General features: G+C 48.7%; 1 protein-coding gene across 4 annotated transcripts; it reads right to left on the minus strand.

Moving 5' to 3' along the window:
* Nucleotides 1-435: 435 nt before the first annotated feature.
* Nucleotides 436-20257, minus strand: PRUNE1 (prune exopolyphosphatase 1). Of its 4 annotated transcripts, none has more exons than XM_020798121.3 (9): nt 20126-20257; nt 13143-13250; nt 12305-12409; nt 11676-11881; nt 10948-11132; nt 10443-10601; nt 9661-9755; nt 8842-9000; nt 436-2408 (listed from the first exon to the last, which is right to left on the minus strand). In XM_020798121.3, exons 2-9 carry the CDS (start codon nt 13191-13193, stop codon nt 1935-1937), a joined length of 1434 nt encoding a protein of 477 aa, XP_020653780.3. In that variant the 5' UTR covers nt 13194-13250; nt 20126-20257; the 3' UTR covers nt 436-1934. The 4 variants fall into 4 exon arrangements, with proteins under 4 accessions (XP_020653780.3, XP_020653774.3, XP_072840409.2 ...); XM_020798115.3 differs by lacking the exon at nt 20126-20257 and adding an exon at nt 19750-20092; XM_072984308.2 differs by lacking the exon at nt 13143-13250 and having other exon boundaries at nt 20126-20147.
* Nucleotides 20258-20287: the final 30 nt, after the last annotated feature.

Here is a 20287-nt window from a genome sequence, read left to right on the forward strand (position 1 = left end):
CATCGGGGCTGCCTATTAACATGGGTCTTTAATATTCTTTCGCGACTGGACCAACTGACAGCAGGGAGTGAGTTTCAGAGGCTCTGGAGTCAACTGAGATCTTTCCCACTTGCTCCTGGATACACACACGCAGAACATGAAACATCCCCACAGTTAGAAAACTAGTACACCACATGTACCAGACACCTCCCTGAGCAACTAGATCTCTTGAGTCCAGGAAATATATGTGCACATGAAGAGCGGCACAGTTTCGATATTCAACATGCATAGGTTTGCTGGAAAGGTGTTTGGTCTCTTGAGTGTTTTTAAAAGGGTAGTTTGTACATGTTTGTAATTTCTACAGTAGGAAATTCAGCAGGAACTCACCTCTGGCACACTTGCAAAGGAAACAGGAGATACAGACCTCACTACATTATCAGTAAAAGAGACCAGATCTTTAGGTAACAGGTTGTGTATATTCTTTTTATTTACGCCGTGCATGTTAAATCGCTTTCAAACCCTCCCCTTGAGATACACGCAAACACACCGTGTCAGAAACTCAGGCCCAGGTTTAATCAGTCCATGAGAAGAAACTTATAATCCTCAAGGTGATCCAGAAAGTATCCTAAGGTTTTAGTCATATTGCCCCCAAAGAAACCAGATTTTAATGGCTCTACATTTCTCACCCATTGAGCTCTCAAAGTCCTTTAGAGTCTGTCGAGTCTGCACGAAAAAAGCGACAGATCCGACACGTTTCTCGGGTCAGGCCAGGTCAAAGAGGGTCAAAGGGCGCCGCTCTCTCCTTCAGATGACACAGCCCCAAAGGACGGGCCTGGAGACCCATCACTGTCCCTCGGGAGCCCCGGGAGCCCCCCCGCGTCTTTGCCCCCTTCCCCGTCGGCGCTCACACACACTGTCCAGCCCGTCACAGCTCGAGCCAAGCGGCTGCTTTTGTCTGAAGTCCTGGGGCACCTCCAGACGCAGGCCTTCTGGAGACAGCGCTGAAGAATCATGACGTCTCTGTTCCATCTTTCATCACCCAATGGATGGGGAAAATCTGGGAGGGCCACCGATGGACAGAAACGTCCTCTGGACCCTGGGGCAAAATCGGCTCTAAGGCACGGAGGGTGGAGGAGAACGGCCTCATTTCTCCCCCTTTTTCTTTAAGAAAGTCCAAAATGGCTGCTGGACTGTTCTGACCCCCCAGGTGTAAGGCTAGTGCTCCCCCATTGTGGGAAAGGATGCTGCTCTTGGAATCCCTTGCAGTTACCGAAAGAGCACTGCCAGTCTCTGGCTTAATTCTCCCCGGGCCCCATCTATCACCCACTTCTCTTGAGCAGACAATCTCCCCCTTTTAGCAAGGTTGCAGGTTTGGCCTTGTGGATCAAACGGTTCTACAGAATATCCTGCCGCATATTCTAGGCAGGACCCGGCTGGCATCTACTGTACCTGGGATCAAATGATAAGCAAAGCCGTCTCTCGCCCACCCATCCACCCCTTCTCGGAGGTCCAGATTTCTGCCTCCAGGCTGACCCACTTCTACCAGCCTGTTCTCCTGCCCTGACTCGTACGACCGATCCACCCCATCTGGAGTCTACAGCCAGAGGAAAGTGGGTCCATGACAGTCACGACAGCGGTGCCTTCGCCATTCCAGAGGCTGCTCTCCTTTGGGTCACCGACCGAGGTCATGTCCAAGAGCATCGTCCTAGTCTGAGAAATGCTGCGGGAAGTTGTCCACAGCACAAACAATGCTCCCCCTGCTTCCCATTGTGGTCAGCTGCAGTGTGGTGACATATAAACTGGGTCTGGAAATGTACTGTGTGTTTCACTACACCCAAGCATAGGGTGTTTCTTTCCTTACACACACACACACACACACGCACATGCACACACGCAATTACAGTTCCTTCCAGAAAGCTCCCCTAAACTCGGAGGCGTCCGGCCCGCCCGCGGCGTCACTTCTTCTCCGGGCTCTCGTCCGTGGAGGAGCGCACCACCGCGATGCGGTTGAACCGTTCAAAGACAGCCTCGGCGGAGAGCTTGGGGAGGCCCCGGTCGAGGGGGCACTCGTCAACCAGGCTATTCATCGGGGTGGGGGGCAGAGGGGCGTCGTCGTCCACTAAGTCGTCCCCCAAATGATGGGACTTTGCTGGGTCCTTTGGGTCTCTGCCGAGCTCCGGATCACGGCCACCAGCCCCGGAGGGATCCGCTCTCATCTTGCAGTCTCGGTCGGTGGCCTCTGGCTGCATGTCAGTGCCGGCCAGGCCGCCTCGGTCCCACACGCTCAGGAAGGCCTGGATGACCGGAAGGACCTTCTTGCGAGAGGCGACGGCGTTGCCCTGATCGTAGGCGCGGATGGCGGGAGAAGGGCTCTCTCGGGGCGACAGGTCAAGGGAGGGGTCACTGGAGCGCTCCAAGGCTTGGGACACCTGGAAGAGAGGACACAAAACGCCCGAGGGTGTTACGGCTGCAGGGAAAGGCGAGGGCTCTCCCGGATGAAGGTCCACATTTCACAATGAGAGTCAAAGTTACGGATATGGTACGGATCTCTGGGGTTCGGAGTCGCAAATGTTAGAACAGGCTAGAGAGAGAAAAAAAGACCCTTGTCCAGGTCTTTTGTCCTGTGCAGGTTGGGGACACTCATCCACTCTCTGGCGGGAAGAGGGCATTCCTTCGTTTCCCACACAGAGAACAGCAGGCCCGTACAGTATAGGATTCAGCGGCCTCTGTGAACGGGGAAGGGACTCCAGGGCCCCCTCGGGGGCTGTGAAGCCGCCTCTTCCCCAACTCAATACCCTCCACTCCAGAGGTGCTGGACAACAACTCCCCCCCCCCGTCGTCCACAGCTAACGAGGCCGTAGGGTGCAAAGCAGGAGGGGGTCGGCCACGCTGAGTGTGAGTTTGTCCTGAGAACAGGACACACCAGGGTTTTCAGGAGAGAAAGGAGGGAAAGAAAAAACACCACCTTTCCAAGATGTTTTCTTCCTTGCTCTCACTCCCAAACCCATGTTTCTGCTCAAACCGTGCATGTCATACAAAAAGCAGAGGTAGCTTTGATTGCAGTGGGGACAGACCCCATATCCATATCCATATTGTGGCAACACCTTGTCCCCAATATACGGATTTCAGAACGCAGGTATCGTGGCCCCTCTACACCTCCTTCAGCCACTCCCTCCCACCCCCCACCCACCTGGATCCGAGAGGAGCGGCCCGCTGTGACCGGCGCCCAGGAGAGTTCTCGTTCGCACCACCAGCTCTGCAGCCTCCAGGGCTGTGGCTGCTGCTGTTAAAAAGGCCTTTTTTTAGCCCTTGCCAGAAAGAGGGAAGTCAGATGAGGACGGAGGAGGGAGGGGCGTGCTGGGCACCCCGTAGGAGGACTCACTCCAGTCAAGGATGGTCTTCCCAGGCTCATGGGAGGCACCAAAGACACCAGTAAAAGCGGCAGGAGGAAAAAGTGAATTAAAAAAAGCATGCCACCTTCTCCCAAGACCAGCTTACGCTTCAGGCAGGCAGTGGGAAGACCTCTGGCCAAACTGATGTCGACCAGAGATTTTCCTCTTCTTCTCCTTCCACTTCCTCTCTCCCCCTCTTCCAGCCTCTACCAGCGGCTGGACATTGTCATGATGAGGCTGACTTTGGAAGCATCTGGTCGAAACAAGGAGGCTGCCCTGCACCCAAACCAGCCCAAACCAAAACTTCACCTTGCCATAAAAGGCTTGCAGAAGAGAAGGGCTGTAAACTGACCCCGAGGGACAAGAACGAAGGCCCTAACCTGCTCCTCCAAGTGGTCAAAACCAGTTTTTCTTGCCTTAATGGCAAGCATGATGACCAGCTGCTGCTACAGCAACACCCCAGGCCAGATTCCCACCCCACCCCACCCCATGTACCCGATCTCTCCCCTGAAAAGGTAAAGTATTTCTCTTTTCTTTGTGTGAAGTGCTTCAGAGGTGCTTTGTTGCATTAAAAAAAAGTCTGCACATATCATCTCAACAGAGCAAATAAAGATTGTAAGTTGAGCAAAGGTGGCTTCACCAGCGGTTTGGTTTTTTTAAAATAAAATCCAAGCCTATTTTAAAAAACATCCTCTGAATTCCAAAAGGCGCTGATGGGCTTTCCCAAGAAGCTTCTTTCCAGCGCACGGATGCCAACCCAAGAAGGTCCTGTTCTTGCCCCCCCCTGATATTCCAGTGGATGAGGAGGACCCCCAGAGCAGAGCTTCCCCAAACCGCCTCAAAGGAAGACGGAGCAGAGCCCAAGGGATGCCCGGCAGCAGCAACTGGCGGAGAGGCGGCAAAGCCAAGCCCGCCCTCCACCCCAAACGGCAGCTGCTCTGTCCTGGAAGGGACCTTCCCACCGGCAGATGTGAGGAGACTTCCTGTTCAGTCAGGCATGGCTAAAAATAAAGCCCAACGGAGTGGCCTCCTTGGTATTCGGCAAAGAAGGGCCGATGGAGACACCATCTTTCCAGCTGCCCTGTAAACGCTGAAGTTCTTTTCACCAGGAGAAAGGCCGGCAGAGGCCAGCATGCGCTGCTTTGCTCTCCTGTTCTTCTTAGTTGTTCCAAAATCCTTATTATTGATTAATTGATGGGTTTCAGAGTTTGAGCGAAGGGTAAATTTGTGACCCTAGTAAAATTTGGACGCCAAACGTCCTGTTTAAAACTCGTCATCCCAGCTCTAAAGCAAGCAGACACCAGCAACACCCTCGGCGCTAAACAGAGCCTGACGTGTTTGATTACTTGGTTCGATTACATTGTTGGGCTACCAGTTAAAGACCAACAAATTTACTTTGGCATAAATTTTGGGAGGCCAGAACCTGCTTTATGAGTCGTACAAACTGTAAACCTTCACTTCACAAGCAAATTCCATATACATCCACTGCTGATGAACAGTTTTCTATGACGAAAGGATTTTAAGGGAAGGCTCCAGCCTCAAAGTGCTGGGGAAGAACTTAGAGGCTTCTGATTCTGTCTCTTTTAGAACAGATAAGAGATAAGGGTTTCCTGTGTTTCACTGAGTGAATTAACCCAGCAATGCAAAGAAGATTGTGTTATCACAGCAACTGTGCATGCTTGGTCGTTAATCAGCATATATTTAACTTGAATGGTCAAAGACTAGGCTTCTTGCATTTCACTGCTTTTGGCCTTGTTCGCTATTATTAATTTATATTATTATATTTTTCTCTATCTGTTCTAAAAGAGATATATATACACACATGTGTGCATATACTGTATACAAACACATGCCTGTCTCTTCTTGCTGAGGATGGCTCTTCCTGCTCATTCCTCCCTGAAGCAGGCTAGAGTCCAAGAAATATCATGCTATCAGTAATGGATTCATCAACAAGGGCACAAAACTCTTCCTTATTTTTGCTGCTAAAGACTACACAGCTATTCCTCCTTTTTAAAAAAGACACGTTTCTGGTACACAGCATTTTAAAAAAATGTATATGCAGGTTTAATCAACCCGCTGGCCAAATGGAACTCATTCTGTTACTATTCTACTATACCACTGTCCAGAGGACAGACACCTATTTAACAATTTGTGAACAAAGATTTAAACATTCACAAAAGAAATCTAACCCCACCTGGAACGCCTTTCCCAGAATACAAAGGCCTTTCTCCAGAACATTTGAAGGGGATCAGCCCAGTCGGTATGTTTACAGTAACAACACTGAGGCATCAACAAAAAATAAAGAACAGGAAACATCAAGAGAAAAGGAAAAGAAAAAGAAAAAGTGGAGAACAATGACAGACAGTACTGTAGTTTGAAAAGCAGGCAGATCATGGGATGCAGGACTATAAGAAGGGCCACTAATATTTTGCCATCCCTCCTTTTCTTGCAGTTTTTGATCTCTACAAAATGACAGAAGACAGATCAGGGAAAACAGCAAAAGGTGAGATGAGAGAGAACGGGCCAAGGAGTTTGTGTGTGAGTGTGGGGTAAGTGAAGATTGTTCTCTCAGTCTGTAAAAGGAAACACCTCTCCCACCTTTGCTAAAGGCCATTCTGTAAACGACACAGACACGCACCCCAGTTCTCCAGATACTAAGTATTCACTTTTTTTTAAAGAGCCAAAACTTCTGCAAAGGCTGAGGACTGGTAACTTGACTATTGGGGGGGGGGTGTCTGGAAGGGGGAGAGAGATTCCCTTAGATTCCGATCAGACAGCCAGATACTGCAGCTTGAAATTCAGACCATTGTTACTAGACACACACCCTTTAAAAAAAGAAGCACAACTGTGTATGAGGGGGAGCATACACAGTCCCAGTGCCTTGCAAACTGGTCCTAACATACTACTGGAGCCACTAGTTCCTACAGCTAAGGAGAAAGCTTCAGAATGAAGCAACATTAAAATAAAATAAAATAAGGTCAGGCAAAAGCATTAAACTAAAAACTATAGAGGAAGCGAGAAAATGGATGCCAGAAACCCACCGGCGTACGTTAGTGTCAGCTTGTGCAAAACCAATGCATCAGATGGACAGAGGCAAAAACACTCCTTGAAAGGCGAGGAGGAGGGAACAAAGATACAACAAGGGAAGGGGGAGAAAAGATCGTACACCCCCCCCCCCCGCCCTCCAAAGATTTCACTTACCTCCCATCAGTCTGGTGGTGGAGACAACCCTAGTCTGGCAGAAGTTACCCTGACTGGGGTGGTCTCTGACCCTCCCTGCTCAAGGCCGCCCCCCCTCCATCTCCATCACCCGCAGGCAGGCAGGCGGCTTCGTTAGCTGGCGGTTTCAGAAACCTTTGACCGTGGTTAATGAGTGACGAAGGCTCCGGCAGGGGCGCCTGCGTACACATCCCTCCTCGCTTCTTCTTCGCAAAGCAGCCGACACAATTCTCTCTGGGCACGTGGAGACCCGTGAGCGAGCGAGCGAGCAAGCGGCGCTGCCTCCCCCTGCATGAGGGTCACCTCACCCCCCACCCCACCCACAGTGAATGCAACCCAGAAGATCTGGGAAGGAGGAAGCGCAGAGGGTCTGGGTGGGGAGGAGATGCCGAGCGGCGGCGGTGGTGGGGAGCTGTCCCCGTTTGGTCAGAGCCCCTCCAAAGAAGGGCAGGGAACGCCATGGGACACGACCTCAGCACCACCAGGAGGGTAGGAGTTATTATTTGTGGCTAACAGACCGAGCTGTGAAATCCAAGTCTTCCCTCCAAGTGCAGGGAGACAAGAGACAAGTGCCATTTTTCACCCCAAAGAATTCTGAAAACTCTTTATTTCTCTTTTGTCCAAAATGAGAGACTGGAAATGTCAGGCCCTCCAGATGTTATGGGACTACAACCTCCATCAGCCCCAGACAGAACAGCCAATGGAAAGGGATGTCACTTGTCCAAAGACAGCTGTTCAGGGGCAGGGGGGTCGGGGGTAGCCACACATCCCTCATTCCTCCGGCCTCCGGCCACTGCGGTCTCCTTTGGCTTGCTGTCCTGAGTCGCATTTCGTAAACAAAACTTTTTAAAAAGTACTTTACTTGTACATGCACTATAAATATCTCGAACACACTCTTATCAAAATGCCTTCCTAAAAAGAGCGGAGTGGCCTCTTGAGAAGACCCTCGTGACCGCACGGCGGTTGCCATAACAAAGCCCCTTGTAGCACAGCTGCTGTGATGGCACCAGGAACTCCGCACCCGGCACAGCCAAAAAAGGACAGGCCATGTGGGGCCCCGCAGTCAACAAACTAGGCACGTTGTGCTAATTCAGAGCACTGCCCTCTCATCTTTTTACAGTAAGCTATGTAGAAGCCTTCTGCTTGCACACGGAACCCCTTCCTATGGGCCACAATTAGTCCTGGAAGCCTCTAATTAAACATGCTTTCCAGGTTTACCTAAACCAGGAAGAAGACCAGCATCAGCAGCTTCCTAACAATCTAAGAAATGTTTTTTTTTTTTGGGGGGGGGGGAAACAGGTATGTTCAACCTAGTCCTTTACAAATGGGGTGAATTACAACCCCCATCATCCCCTAGAGACAGCACGACTAGCTATGGTTTGATGGGAGATATAGTCCAGCACATACCAGATCTATCTGGTTAGAGAAGGCTTTGTTGAGCAAAATTCAAAACTGTGGCTAAATCTTTCCTGCTGGTTCCAGAACTGGTTAGCTGTTGCTTCCCAGTTTGGATGAATCAGGAAACTATGCCTAATTCGAGACTTCCTAGTTTAGTCAGGTTCTGTGTTCAAGATAGGTGCATGGGGCTGCAGAGGAAGACAAAAGGCACAAGCTTTTTTTTTTGCACTGTAAAGGAAACAGCTGGCTTCCTGACTGCAGCCAGATTTCAATCACTGTGTCCATTTCTCCCCTGTGACTGTGGGACTCCCTGCCACTCCATCCTCAGAACAGGAAAAGCATTCCTTGGAAACACACGGGTGTGCCCATCCATCTCTGGGGGTGGGAAAAGGGCGAGCAGTGGTATTCAAGCTACGTTTTTTGGAATATAGAGTTTCCATGGAAGTTTGCTGGAAGTTTCTTGATGGAAAAAAAAATCAAGGGATGGAATATAACACAACAAGAAAAGCCATTCTCTGTGTGTAGAAGTTCCCAAGTTCAATCCCGGCACCTTCCACTGGTAGCAGATTTATATTACTCAGAGAACTAGTACTGTCAACTCTGGCTGGCAGCAGCTGCCTGGGGTCTGTGGGGAAAACAGATCCTTCTCTCTGGGAGTTCCTCAGGAATTGAACCCAGGACCTATTTTATGGAACAGAATGTTCTGCCACTAAGCTATGAATCTTCTCAAAACCCTGGCGGAGACCATAAGACATCAAACCGCACTGAAAAAAGGCCTGAGAAACAGGAAAGGATCTCATGATTTCTAGGGAGACACTTCTTTCTCTGCACCAGCGTGCGCGCGTCAACTCACTGCAGCCTGGAGCTCCGCGTGAGGGCTGTAGACGGCCAGTTGCCTGAAGGGCACGTTGCGCTCCTTGAAGGAGATGGTCATGGCAAGCAGGGCGGCGAAGCCCCTCCGGCGGCAGAAGGTATGCAGCTCCTGCTCCAACCCGGGACGCGACAAGAAGGCCTGGATGGACAGGAAGGCGGGAGACGTCAGTCAGAGAAACACGCGGTCAAAGTGAACGAAGTGCTATTCCAAGATGGCCCGTTGTGTGTTTGTGGGAATGTGTGTGGGCAACTTGTGGGAAGTTATCAGATTACGATTCCCATAAGTTCTCACCAATGGCTTCGCGGGTGAGGGCTGATGGGAGTTGCAGTCCGACAGTATCAAGAGAAGCACTCTGGTGTGTCTGTGAATCTCTCCATCTGGAGACGTCGGATAGAGGCAAAAAACTACAAATACTGAATTCAAAGGGCATGCTCAAAACACAACTAAGGACGATCAAAAGTGTGCCCAGTCATAATAGTGGCTATGGATGGTAACACAAATGATGGCAATATTTTCCCACTAATCTGTAACTATTTAAATAGGAAACCATGGCCTCTCTTTCATGCCCAAGTAGATAAAATTAAACATTCTAGCCCACAAAATCTTCTGCTAGAATCAATTCTCAACTTTTAAGGATCTGTTTTTCTCACACACAACTGCACAAGTAGACGAACGCGGTAACCGCATTCTGGACTCCTATCCTGTAAACCGGGGCTGAATTTTGCTTGAAAGCAGAATCCCAAAGCCTGAAGGATTTCGTCTCTGTGGGGCCCATATTGCCCCTACTTCTGCACTTACCTGCAGACTGACATAGATGGCGCTGATGGCAATGGTGGCCTCTTTCCCAGAGAGGGTCTTCAGGTCCTTCCGCAGCATCTGGTCCGTGGTGAGGCCTGCGAGGGCGGGAGACCAAATTAGGAAGAGGTTTGTCAGTTTAAGCGATGCAGAACGGAAAGAGGAAGAAAAGCACGGCCTTACCCCACCACACCAGGGTTTTCAGACTTATACCACTGACACGGGTGGTTTCCTCAGGGATGGGGCAGCGGCAGATGCGAGGGTGAGGGGAAAGGTCAACCAACTGCTGAACAGCCCAGTCACTATCTCATGCACATACGTCTTCTGATGGTCAGTTTGTTGTCTGTTTTCCTATTTATTCCCCTTCTCTGTTGTGGATGTCATTTTGGACTAGGGCTCAGGAGATCACGATTCAAATCCTGGTTCAGTCATGGAAGCTCACCATGAATGGGACGGCAGTGGTAAACCACCCTTTACACATCTCACATGCCTGGAAAACACCCTTAGGGCAGCCACAATTTGGGGATCGACTTGATGACACAGAACCACCACCACCTTTTCTACAAAACTTCAGAAGCACTACCTTCCTGCAAGTCTCCTCAGCTCCGAGTACAGGATTTCTGTTTATCTTTATGCCATGATCTAATGGGGAAACTCCAGGGCTGGAGCAAATGCTGCTATTATAATTAGCCTAGACCTCTCCCCCACCAAGGAAACCACCCCTGCTTTGGGTCACCAAAGGTCTTCCAAAACTCCGGCCTTCATTGTCCAGGGAGCAAAATTACCTGAAACATCAAACTTGGCTTTCTGCAGAGCCTCAAAGATGGTGCTTCTTGAAGGCAGATCAGGGAATTTTGATTCCAGAAGGGAGACGTAATGGGTGTCCTTCGGAGTCACTTTGCCTGCTTCCGGCGCCATGTTGACACAATCTAGCACGATCGTACCTGTAAAACCAGCAAAGAACCACATCAACAGAGTGATACAAAATACCCCCAATCCAAAAAAGATATAGGTTCAGAGCTGCAATTGCCTTTCCAGTCCTAAAGACCAGAAGTCACAGGGAAGACGTGGGGCAGTTCGGACGAGACTATCTCTTCAATCCCACGGGGCTGGTTTACTCCAGGCTGCAAAAGACTCTTTCCTGAAAAAGAGACCTGGCCCACCCCAAGCCAGGCCACCTGAGCCGGTCCGTCTGAAATGAGGCCATCTGGAATGCTGGGCTTTTTGCCCTACCAAACACAATGGGCACACGAGCCATGGGCTTGATTTGCTGGAAGCTGCCATCCTCACCGTGCAGAAGAGCGGCCGTCTGTCTGTCCAGAACCTGTGTTGGATGCTGCAGGATCCTTTCGGTCACTAGAGTGGCACATGAGCCCACTAGCTCGGCTGTGACTGGACAGGAAGGGCCTCTCTGCAGCTCCAGGGGCCGATGGTCTATCACTTCCGTAACTGCCTCCTCAAGAGCTCTGTCCCTACTGCAAAAAGATGGGGGGGGAAGGTGGATAGTAAATTTTCACCCCAGTATGACTAAATGCCACATTTGGACTTCACAAATACACACACCCGTACACAACACCTGCAAACAGGGCTCATCACGACTACATCAAAGGTAAGGTTCAACCAGGGATGCCTGCAGTTGCACCACACGACCACGAGGGGGAGGGCTTCTGTGCACCAGGGTTAGCTGAGAGAGGGGCCAGAATCAAAAGCCTAGAAATGCTCCTCCTTGTGGCCATCTGCTGTACCTGCACCCATTTCCTGAACATCTGGAGAAGGATCGGCTAAAAAACAAAGGGATTCAGGGGGAAACTATGTAGAGTAATACAGGTTGCTGTCGTTTTGTATTAGGCGACTTTGTTCTGATGTTACTATACGCCACTGTGAATGTGGCTTCGCTATTAAAAAAACAGCACACCAATAAACACAGCAATGATGATGGTGATAATTTAGGTAAAAAGATAGGTTTGCCTGACTCCCACAGATCATCTCCTTATCTCTTTCTCCATATTTCCTCCTACCTTGGCAGGACGTGGTGGTCAACCAGCGTCAAAGAAAGGAGGCCTGCTTGGTGCAGGGCGTGAAGGTCAATCTCATCCCGGAAAACAAGGGAGCTCTCAGGGATCTGCTGCTCTTTGAGAAGGAAGGTGCTCTCCGTACGCAGAGGGAAGTCCAGGTGGGGGATGTTAAGGACTGGAATGAAGGCTGCCTTTGCTTCCCGAGAAGTCTGTAGGGTGTCACATGGCAGTCATGAAAAGTCAGGCCTTGGTTGTGAGACGATGTATCACTTGTCTTGCCCAGTCAGTGACGGCCAGGGTGGTGTAGACAAAGCACCCAGAACGGCAGGCTGCAAACCCATCTCTAAAATCTTAATTTTATTTTTCAAAACGCAGCCTTTTAGTCTTTAACAATATAAAGTGAGGTAGGTCCCTTTGATAGATCTCCACCTCAATTTTCTGGTCCCAGGACCTCCCAGGAGGCTGTAAGGACCACCCAAAATGCAAAAGGTCTCCCCCATCCCCCAAACACTGCAAGGCCTAGAAACAGGCATGGACAGGAGGCAAAGGGAAAGGCTATGACCACTTGGGCAATGCCATGACAGAAGCATCAAAACGCACAGAAGCCAAAGGGGCAAAGCCAAGGGGCCTACCTTTGCAAAGAAGCAGGCGAGGGCCAAAGCAGATACCATGGAGTCCAGGTCACAAGCCTCGTTTCCCAACACCACATGGACTTTCTGGTTTGTCCGGAGATGCTCCTGGCAAGAATATGAAAAAGAACAAGGGAAGAGATGACATTTTCAGGCCAGGCCAGTGTATGATTAGACCTAGAATCTGCATTTCCACAAATGATTTGAGGCCATAAATTTTCCTAGCCTGCCACCCTGGATCCCTCAGTTCCTTTCGCTGGCCTGTTGCCTTGTTTTAAGCAGCATGTGTTCAGACAGGCCACAGGAGCTGGGATGTGGGTAGCCACAGGAGACACAGGGGAACGGCACAGTCATTAGAACAGATTTGATGCAAGATGGGAAAGGGGTTCAGGTGCTGCTCGGGCCGAGATAGAAAGTGTATTTTTTTGGGGGAAATTCCTGTTACTCATAATATTGTTTCTGAAAAATAGCCTGTTGTTGTTATTCATTATAATGTCAAAAAAGCAATTCTGTCCCTGCTTATCATTTTAAAATGTGACTTTATGAGACTTTATGTTACCCCAAAAGACAATGTGATAGAGATAACTACATTACTTGTAACTTGTTACTTTCACAGCCTGCTTTTGGAAGCACACAAAGCACCTTAAAACAAATCCAGAGTCCTGAAATTTTAATCAATACATAAAGGAGACCTTCTGGAACCATGTCGGGGGGGGGGGGGGGGGAAGCAGGATCAGCTAAGAGTTCCTCCCTTCTTCTGTACCACTGCTGAAAGCAGCAGGCGTTGAGTCTGGAAACCAGACCATCACCTCTTCTCATTTCCCAGTAAGGCCGTACTTACACCGAGAGACGCCGGTGTAGCCAGGAGCACACTGGGTGGAAGAAGCCTCATTTTCAAAGGAGGGGGGCATCTAGGGTTTCTGAGACAAAAGAGGATGTTCTTGGTGACCTACAACAGAAGTTGCAACCTTTCATCACTGCTGAAATTGGACTGAGGATGAATCTCTGGTCTGCTGGAAAAGCCGGATCCAAATCTTGGCCCAGCCAGGAAAGCTCAGCAATCAAGTTGCTCCTTCTCTCTTGGTGAGCCTCTTTGCTTCCCACTAGCATCCATAAAAGGGGGATGATATCTGTTTCCCCTACAGAGTAAAATTAGCCACCACTACCCGAGAGCCAGTGTGATATATAATGAATAAAGCGACGGCCACAGGACTCAGGAGACCTGAATTCAAATTCATGTTTGGCCATGGAAACTCCCTAGGAGGGCAGGGCTGGTACTGGGAAAATAATTCCTTGTATTTCTCATGTTCCTTGAAAAAAATCTACTGGGGTCACCATCACGTCAGATGCAACCGAAGGGCCCATGACAACAAAACCCGGCAGCCTCCCTGGTGGCAGCTGGGGCTGATTCCAATTTGGGGTTTTTTAAGAATCCATTCCAGGTTTTACTCCATAGCATTTCGCAGGAGCTCTCCAAAGTGCTGAAGCTCCTCCTCCAAAACTAGGTGAAGTACTTTGGACCACTGGTTCTTAACCTTGGGTTACTCAGGAGTTTTGGACTGCAACTCCCAGAAGCCTTCACCACCAGCTGTCCTGACTGGGGTTTCTGGGAGCTGCAGTTCAAAAACATCCGAGTAACAAAGGTTAAGAACCACTGCTTTGGACAACTCCTGTAAAGGGGTGGGGGGAGACACTAAAGCCTGGAATGGATTCCCAGCCAGCACTGTTGGGTGTATTGGACTGCATGTTCTATCACCACGCTGCATGGTGATCATGGGAGTTGTAGTCCAACCCCCGTGGAGAGCACCCACCCACTTGGCTGCAACTATTTCAGCCGTTTACAAATGCCACCCTTATCAGGGACTCATTCTCTATCCAGGGCAGCCGGCCACCTAAGGTCAGCCATCACAACGAAAGGGGGGAATGCGTAACAAAGACAAGCCAAGGATGTTCAGCTCAATGGAAAGTCTCCGACTCTTGCCCACATTAGGCTGGTGCAACTTTTTTATCGTACAAGGAGAGGCTGCACCACAACGGAAGAAATGAACTCAAGACAAAGAGACCTGGTTAAGCTTCAGGATTCCACAAGACCCTTCTTGGGAATGGTAAAGACTCTGCATTGGCCTGTGTAATGCCTCTAGTTTCACGCGGGACCAGCAAACTAGCACCTGAAGTCTGGTTTCAAACGCAAGAGGTGCCATATCCGGTCCAAATCCTCCGCCTTCTGTTTTGTACTATCTTTGCCTCATGCAGGGTTCTAGATAACACAAGGTCCTCCTCCCCCTGCCTGTCACTTTTCAGTATGAAAACAAAGGTTCTGCCCAATCTTGAATTTGATCACACAGAAACTCGTGCTATTCACCAAACTCTTCCATGTTTGGGTCTGTCTCTTTCTGAATATACAAACTGATTCTGATTATAAGGCGAATGTTCGATGGCCACTAATACACGAGGGTTGGGAAGAGGATGCTGTCAAGAAGCAGGCCAGCGTATCAGCTCAGTTTTCCAAGCTGGCTCCATTTTGCAGGCCACTTGGGAGATCGAGAAAGCTTTTTCCCCCTCTGCCTCTAGCTTTCCTCTACAAACCTATGTATTACCAGGCAGTCCTGGTTTCCCAGCTACCGTCAAATGCCAGGATCCATTTGCTAAACGACTCAACTGATAACCCAGCCCCTGATAAATTGATTTTACGGAAGCAGACCTAACGTGTGCGATGTAGCTGGGCGAGTGTACAAAAGAGGAGCAGATGGCTCAGAGGTAAAAGGGAAATTAAAATTACGAAAGTTTTTAAAAAATCAGATGAAAAGACAAGCGTAAGCCATTTGCACTAAAAGGCACTCAAGGGCCTTGGAGAAATAACTGCCTTTTTAGAAGTAACTCATCTCAGCATTAAAAGCAAGCTAAAGGGGGAGAAAGGTCATGTTTTGCAGGCTCTCGCTCTTAACATACAGTGTTAGTTCTACCTTGTTGAAGGCTATTTTTACAAACAGCCCTCTTCCCGGTCAGTTGCCAGTAGCTCAGTTTTCCCGTATGTGGAACCGGCGCAATCGTTAAAGATTTGGTGGAGACAGCCAGAAGGCAAGTCAAAAACAGTGTCCATAACAACAGCAAGCAGTGTTTCATCAGGATCTGAATTTAGTGATTCCAGGCGATGATAAATATGGTAGTTTATAAACCTTACCTAATTTTCTATGTATATTGAAAATGGATACGGTTGGTTGTGGGACATCCTATAATTTTTCAACAATGAATGTATTAGTTGCTGGGAAGGACAGAGTCAAGGGATCAGATGACTGACTTCACAGATGCTTCTTCTGAGACACAATTTGCACATGCAATGTTTTTTTTTTCAGCAGTCATCTGGGGATCATCACAACATGTACCTCAGCAAACATCTGGTTTGGCCTGGAACTCATACTCTTTCAAATAATCAAAACACCCTGTGTGGACCCCGTCCATCCCTACCAACAAACACCTTCCAGTATTACGAGAAGGAAAATGTGTGGAGAAAAGAATACAAAAAGAGTCACAGCAGATGAAACCAAACTCCTCTCCAGGGGGTGCTTCTGTGCAAACAGAGCCCCATCTTGAGTCCAAGGAGCTTCACCAAAACGGGGATGGTCTGCTGTGTCTGCTGTGCAGGACCCACTTTGGCCCCCAAATGGAACCGTGAAAAATTTGGACTCCCCTTCACCTTTGACTTCCCTGCCCACCTGAAACAAGAAGCAAACTACTGTAAAGGCAATTTCTTCCTCTCCTTCCCTTACTGTTACTTCTGCAAAAAGGGGGATGGACATGACACAGAAAGAGGAATTACTGAGGCTATGACTGAAGGCTGCTGATGAGGCAGAAACGGGAGACCACAGATTCATAACTCATCGGGGGGACAGGAGACAATTAATCACACCCTCATGATGCTCATCTCCGAGTTTCAAAAATGTTGTGGGAAGGGCAGGAGAAGCTGCACCATCAGCAGATCCAGGCCCATATTTGCTCAAGGTGAAGGGAGGAGGGAAGAAGAAAAAACTTTGCCAAGGCACCATCACTGCCAAATTGAATCCGTGCAGGCCATTCACTTCTTTACTCCTCCTCTACGGCAGAAAGAGAGGGAGCGACCCATCCTTAAGACCTCTCTTTTCGAGGCAAGGAAACATACAACTCCTCTGCAATCCTGTTCCATGCAGCACCCACTGCACAGAGGGATACCCTCGGTCTCATTCCCAGTAAACATATACATACAAATTCACCTCACCTTGAACTCACATCCTCGCCCTGGCTTTCCTCATCCTGCTTGCATCCAGAACAAAATCCCTGCCTTCATCTTAGCCAGAAAACGATCTATGGAGACGTCTCCCCCTTCATTTTCCCCTCCTTTCCTACCTCCATACTATTTCCACGGCACAAGCTTTGCCCCCCCAGTCTCTTTCTGTTGCCCAATCCCACCCATTTCCTCTTCCGATTCCTGCTCCACTTAAACCTGGACATGCTCTTGGGACAGCTACGATGGAGGTGGGGAAACATTGGCCCTCCAGATGTTCTCACCTACAGCTCAGTTTCAACTAGCATGAACAATATGAAATTGTTCGCAGTTTTAGCTCTCCAAAAATATAGCAGGTTCCAGGTGCCCCCAAAATGGCAAAGAGGTGCACGTTGCACCTTCTGCCGATCAGGGCTTCTTGTTCACAACGTTAACCAGCTCAGAGAATGAAACCTTCCTCTCTTTTTTGAGACACAGTTACTAGCCAATCCTGAGCCATCTTCTCTAAGCTTGGGGCAAGCTTTCACCCTCCCAACATCACCAAGATCAGCTTTGATTCACATGCTCAGTGGGCACCACCTGGGCGTTGCTAACTAGCCATGTTCAATTCCTTGGTGCTGTTTTTCAAAGGCACTGAATGATCATGAGATGGTGTTTTCAAAACGAAGGAGCGGGAAGAGGAAAACAACCACCCAAAACATAAAGATGATTGTAAACGCACAGATGCCGCTGTCTGGCTTTGACAATGTGCCTGGTGCAGATGGCTTACACACACACACACGTATTATTTTGGAGATGGAAATGAAAATGGTGATTGTTAAGAGAAACAAAACCTCTTTCCCCTTACATGATTGTTTACAGCTTTATTATACTAATTATTCGACTGTCTATTTTATTGTGACCTGCCCAGAGTAGCGTTGTGGTACTAACGGGAGCAGTATACTAAACTGAAATAAATAAATAAATATTACATACACACCACACCCATATTCATGGTCCTAGATGTTACTCTGTGTGTCACCAACTCAAGGAAGTGCTTTTGTCTCTGAAAATTTATTAGCTATACAGCACCTCTTATGTGTGAGAAAGTGAACTTGTCCATGAAAGCTCACATTAAAAAATATAATAGTTAATCTTTAAGGTGTCGTCACATTTTTATCTGTTCTTTTATTTTTATGTTTTATTTTTATTTTGTTTTTAATTTTGATGGCCAAAGTGTGTGAAGAATAACACCAAGCCCAAGACAAAGATTCCCTGCCCTAAGGGGTTTAACAGTCTCACTGTTGCCAACAGAAATACAAACAACAGCATTTATGTGATTTTAGAATTTATACAGAAGGAGCTTTCTGCTACACAGGACCCATAGCAAGTGAGCAACTCCTACGAAAATTACTAACCATTTAAAAATAATCCGGTCTATTCAATCCAATCTACTGAACACCGCCACAGTTAAAATTAACAAGATCAACAAGCAAGGCAATTATTAGACAAAGACACAAGGAGCGGCAGAACAAACCCCTCAAAACAACAGAAAACAATTAATGTTTCAGCCAAAGACATGAATTGCTTTAGCTTTGTTCAAGTTAAAAGCAAGTTCTGGTCAAACCATGAAAGAAAAGGTGGGGTTTAGGTAAAAGGGCTCAAAAGAGAAAGAAGCTTGAAAAAGCAGAGGTAGGGAAACTTTTCTAGTCCCAGGTTCCAAATCCTGATTTGGGATGGATAGATGGGGGTCACATTTCAGCAAGGATCAGGCCAAAGTAAACAAGGGAGGGGCCAGACATGTTTCTTACCAATGTTCTCACCAAGCAGACAAAAAAATGTTTATTTCTCGGTCTGGGTACAAATACTGTACTGTTCTTGTTATTATTGTTGTTGTTATCAAAACATCCTACCAGACTAAACAGTGATCACATCCAATGGATAATTTGTGGAACCTGAGTTTGCTGCACAGCCATTTCACAGAGAGAGGCTACTTCCCCACCCTCAGTCCTCCCTGCCTGTAAAATGGGCACAGTTGATGGGCAAATTGCAAAAATATAAGCAGTCAAGAGCAAAGGCTGCAATCGTTTTTCTGGGATGAGTCGACGTTCAAAATTGTGCAATCCGCTTCTTCAAGTGAAGTGGCAGGATCTTAATCCCTCCGTTCAGCACACATGTTCAGAACACTAACAGAGATGACAGAATCAAGGAAAGCCAGACGTTGCACAATCCAATTAACTGTTCCTGTTTTTTAAAAGGCCACAAGAATATTTAAAACCAGAGACCATTAATTGGATTGCAGACCGTCTGGCTTCACTCACACTAAGGTCATAAACAGCCATGTACCTGTTCAATGAGTGGTGAGGGCAGGTAAATACAAAGTTGAATTTATTTTTCCAAAAGCCATGGAGAGACCACACAAATGTACTTGTGTAATCAGGACAAGCTATTTATTATTACTTGTTATTTATTTATTGGACTTCTGGGCTGCCATTCGGAGCGATCAATGAACCAAATATTAAATATTATGGCAAGGCATGCTTGCCTCCTGGTGTCAGATCAGAAATGCCGATATCTGCCTTCAAAGGGGGGGGGGTTATGCAGAAAAATGCAATCCGGTTAATTCTTTTAATACTCTATGGATATTCATTTCCAAATTTTGACCCCGGTTGTTCTTCTTCCTTCACTTCTAGTTCAAAGGAGAAAGATGAAATGGGTGGAAATAACCATCCTGCTGCAAGGGGTCACTTTTGTGGCTATTCGCTCCAAGGCACACAAGACACGTTGATGGAAACCTGCATGTATAGATGAACCAAACACCAACACCCATCCATTGAACACGGATTCCATCCTTTTACGTCTAAATCATAAAGATGCGGCGATCCGGGGGGGGGGGTTCCTTCGACTTTTCTCCCCTCACACGTCCTCTCGTATGGATTTCTATGCCTATCAGTTTCTCCCCCTCCCCCCCACCGGCCCATAAAGGGATTGTGGCGGTATCAGCTAAAATAATCATCCGATTCCACGGTTATCGATAAGGATGATTTCCCCTCTCGACCCGTCCCTCTTCTCAAGGGAGAGTGACATATTCGCGCGCGGCATATACTGTATAAAATTTAAAAAGGTAAAAATAGGGATCTCTCTCTTCCTCCCCGAACCGGAGCCAGTTCCCCTCAGCCTCTTATTTTACGGGGGGGGGGGAATATTATACCTGAAGGGCGGCCCCGCAGCCTCTCAGGAAGCTCTCCATGGCCAGGCCGGAGCGGGAAGGGCGACTTTAACCGCCTCGGCGGCGTTGAGGCGAGGAAGACACGGGATTATTACCACCACCACCACCTCCTCCTCCTCCTCCTCGCGGGGCCAAAGTTGAGGCCGCCGCCGCCGCCTCCCTGGGACCCGGCCAGCTCCACACAGGCGGCCGGGCGAGAAGCCCCAGAGGGCGTGGGTTGGGACGGGGCCCGTGTTGTGCTTGTGATACGTGTAGCGTCGTGCTTGTGAACGGGGCCCGAGGGGCGCCACGAGGTCGCCTTAATTCCCCCTCCCCCACCCCCCCCTCGCCTTCGGCCGGTGGCGCCTCTTTCTTTTACCTCAGAGGTTTGAAACAGACTGTTTTTAGGCGGTTGCTCCGTGCGTGGTGACGTCACCCGCGGCCGAGGCGGGAGGGGCACGCCGCCCTTCTCGGACACGTCATCAATCGTGGCAGAAAAGGAAAAGCGGCCCGCCCGACGCGCATGCGCACGGCGCGCCGC

The sequence above is a fragment of the Pogona vitticeps genome, chromosome 15 (assembly GCF_051106095.1).
Source record: "Pogona vitticeps strain Pit_001003342236 chromosome 15, PviZW2.1, whole genome shotgun sequence".
In the NCBI taxonomy this organism is placed as follows: Eukaryota; Metazoa; Chordata; class Lepidosauria; order Squamata; family Agamidae; genus Pogona; species Pogona vitticeps.

Coding starts and splice junctions, on each gene's coding strand:
- PRUNE1 (XM_020798115.3), bottom strand. CDS start 19,788: ATGGAGAGCTTCCTGAGAGGCTGCGGGGCCGCCCTTCAG. Junction 13,251..19,749: donor GCTGCGGGGCCGCCCTTCAG/GTATAATATTCC, acceptor CTTCTGTTGTAG/GTCACCAAGAACATCCTCTT. Junction 2,409..8,841: donor ACGCGGAGCTCCAGGCTGCA/GTGAGTTGACGC, acceptor CCTCTCTTCCAG/GTGTCCCAAGCCTTGGAGCG.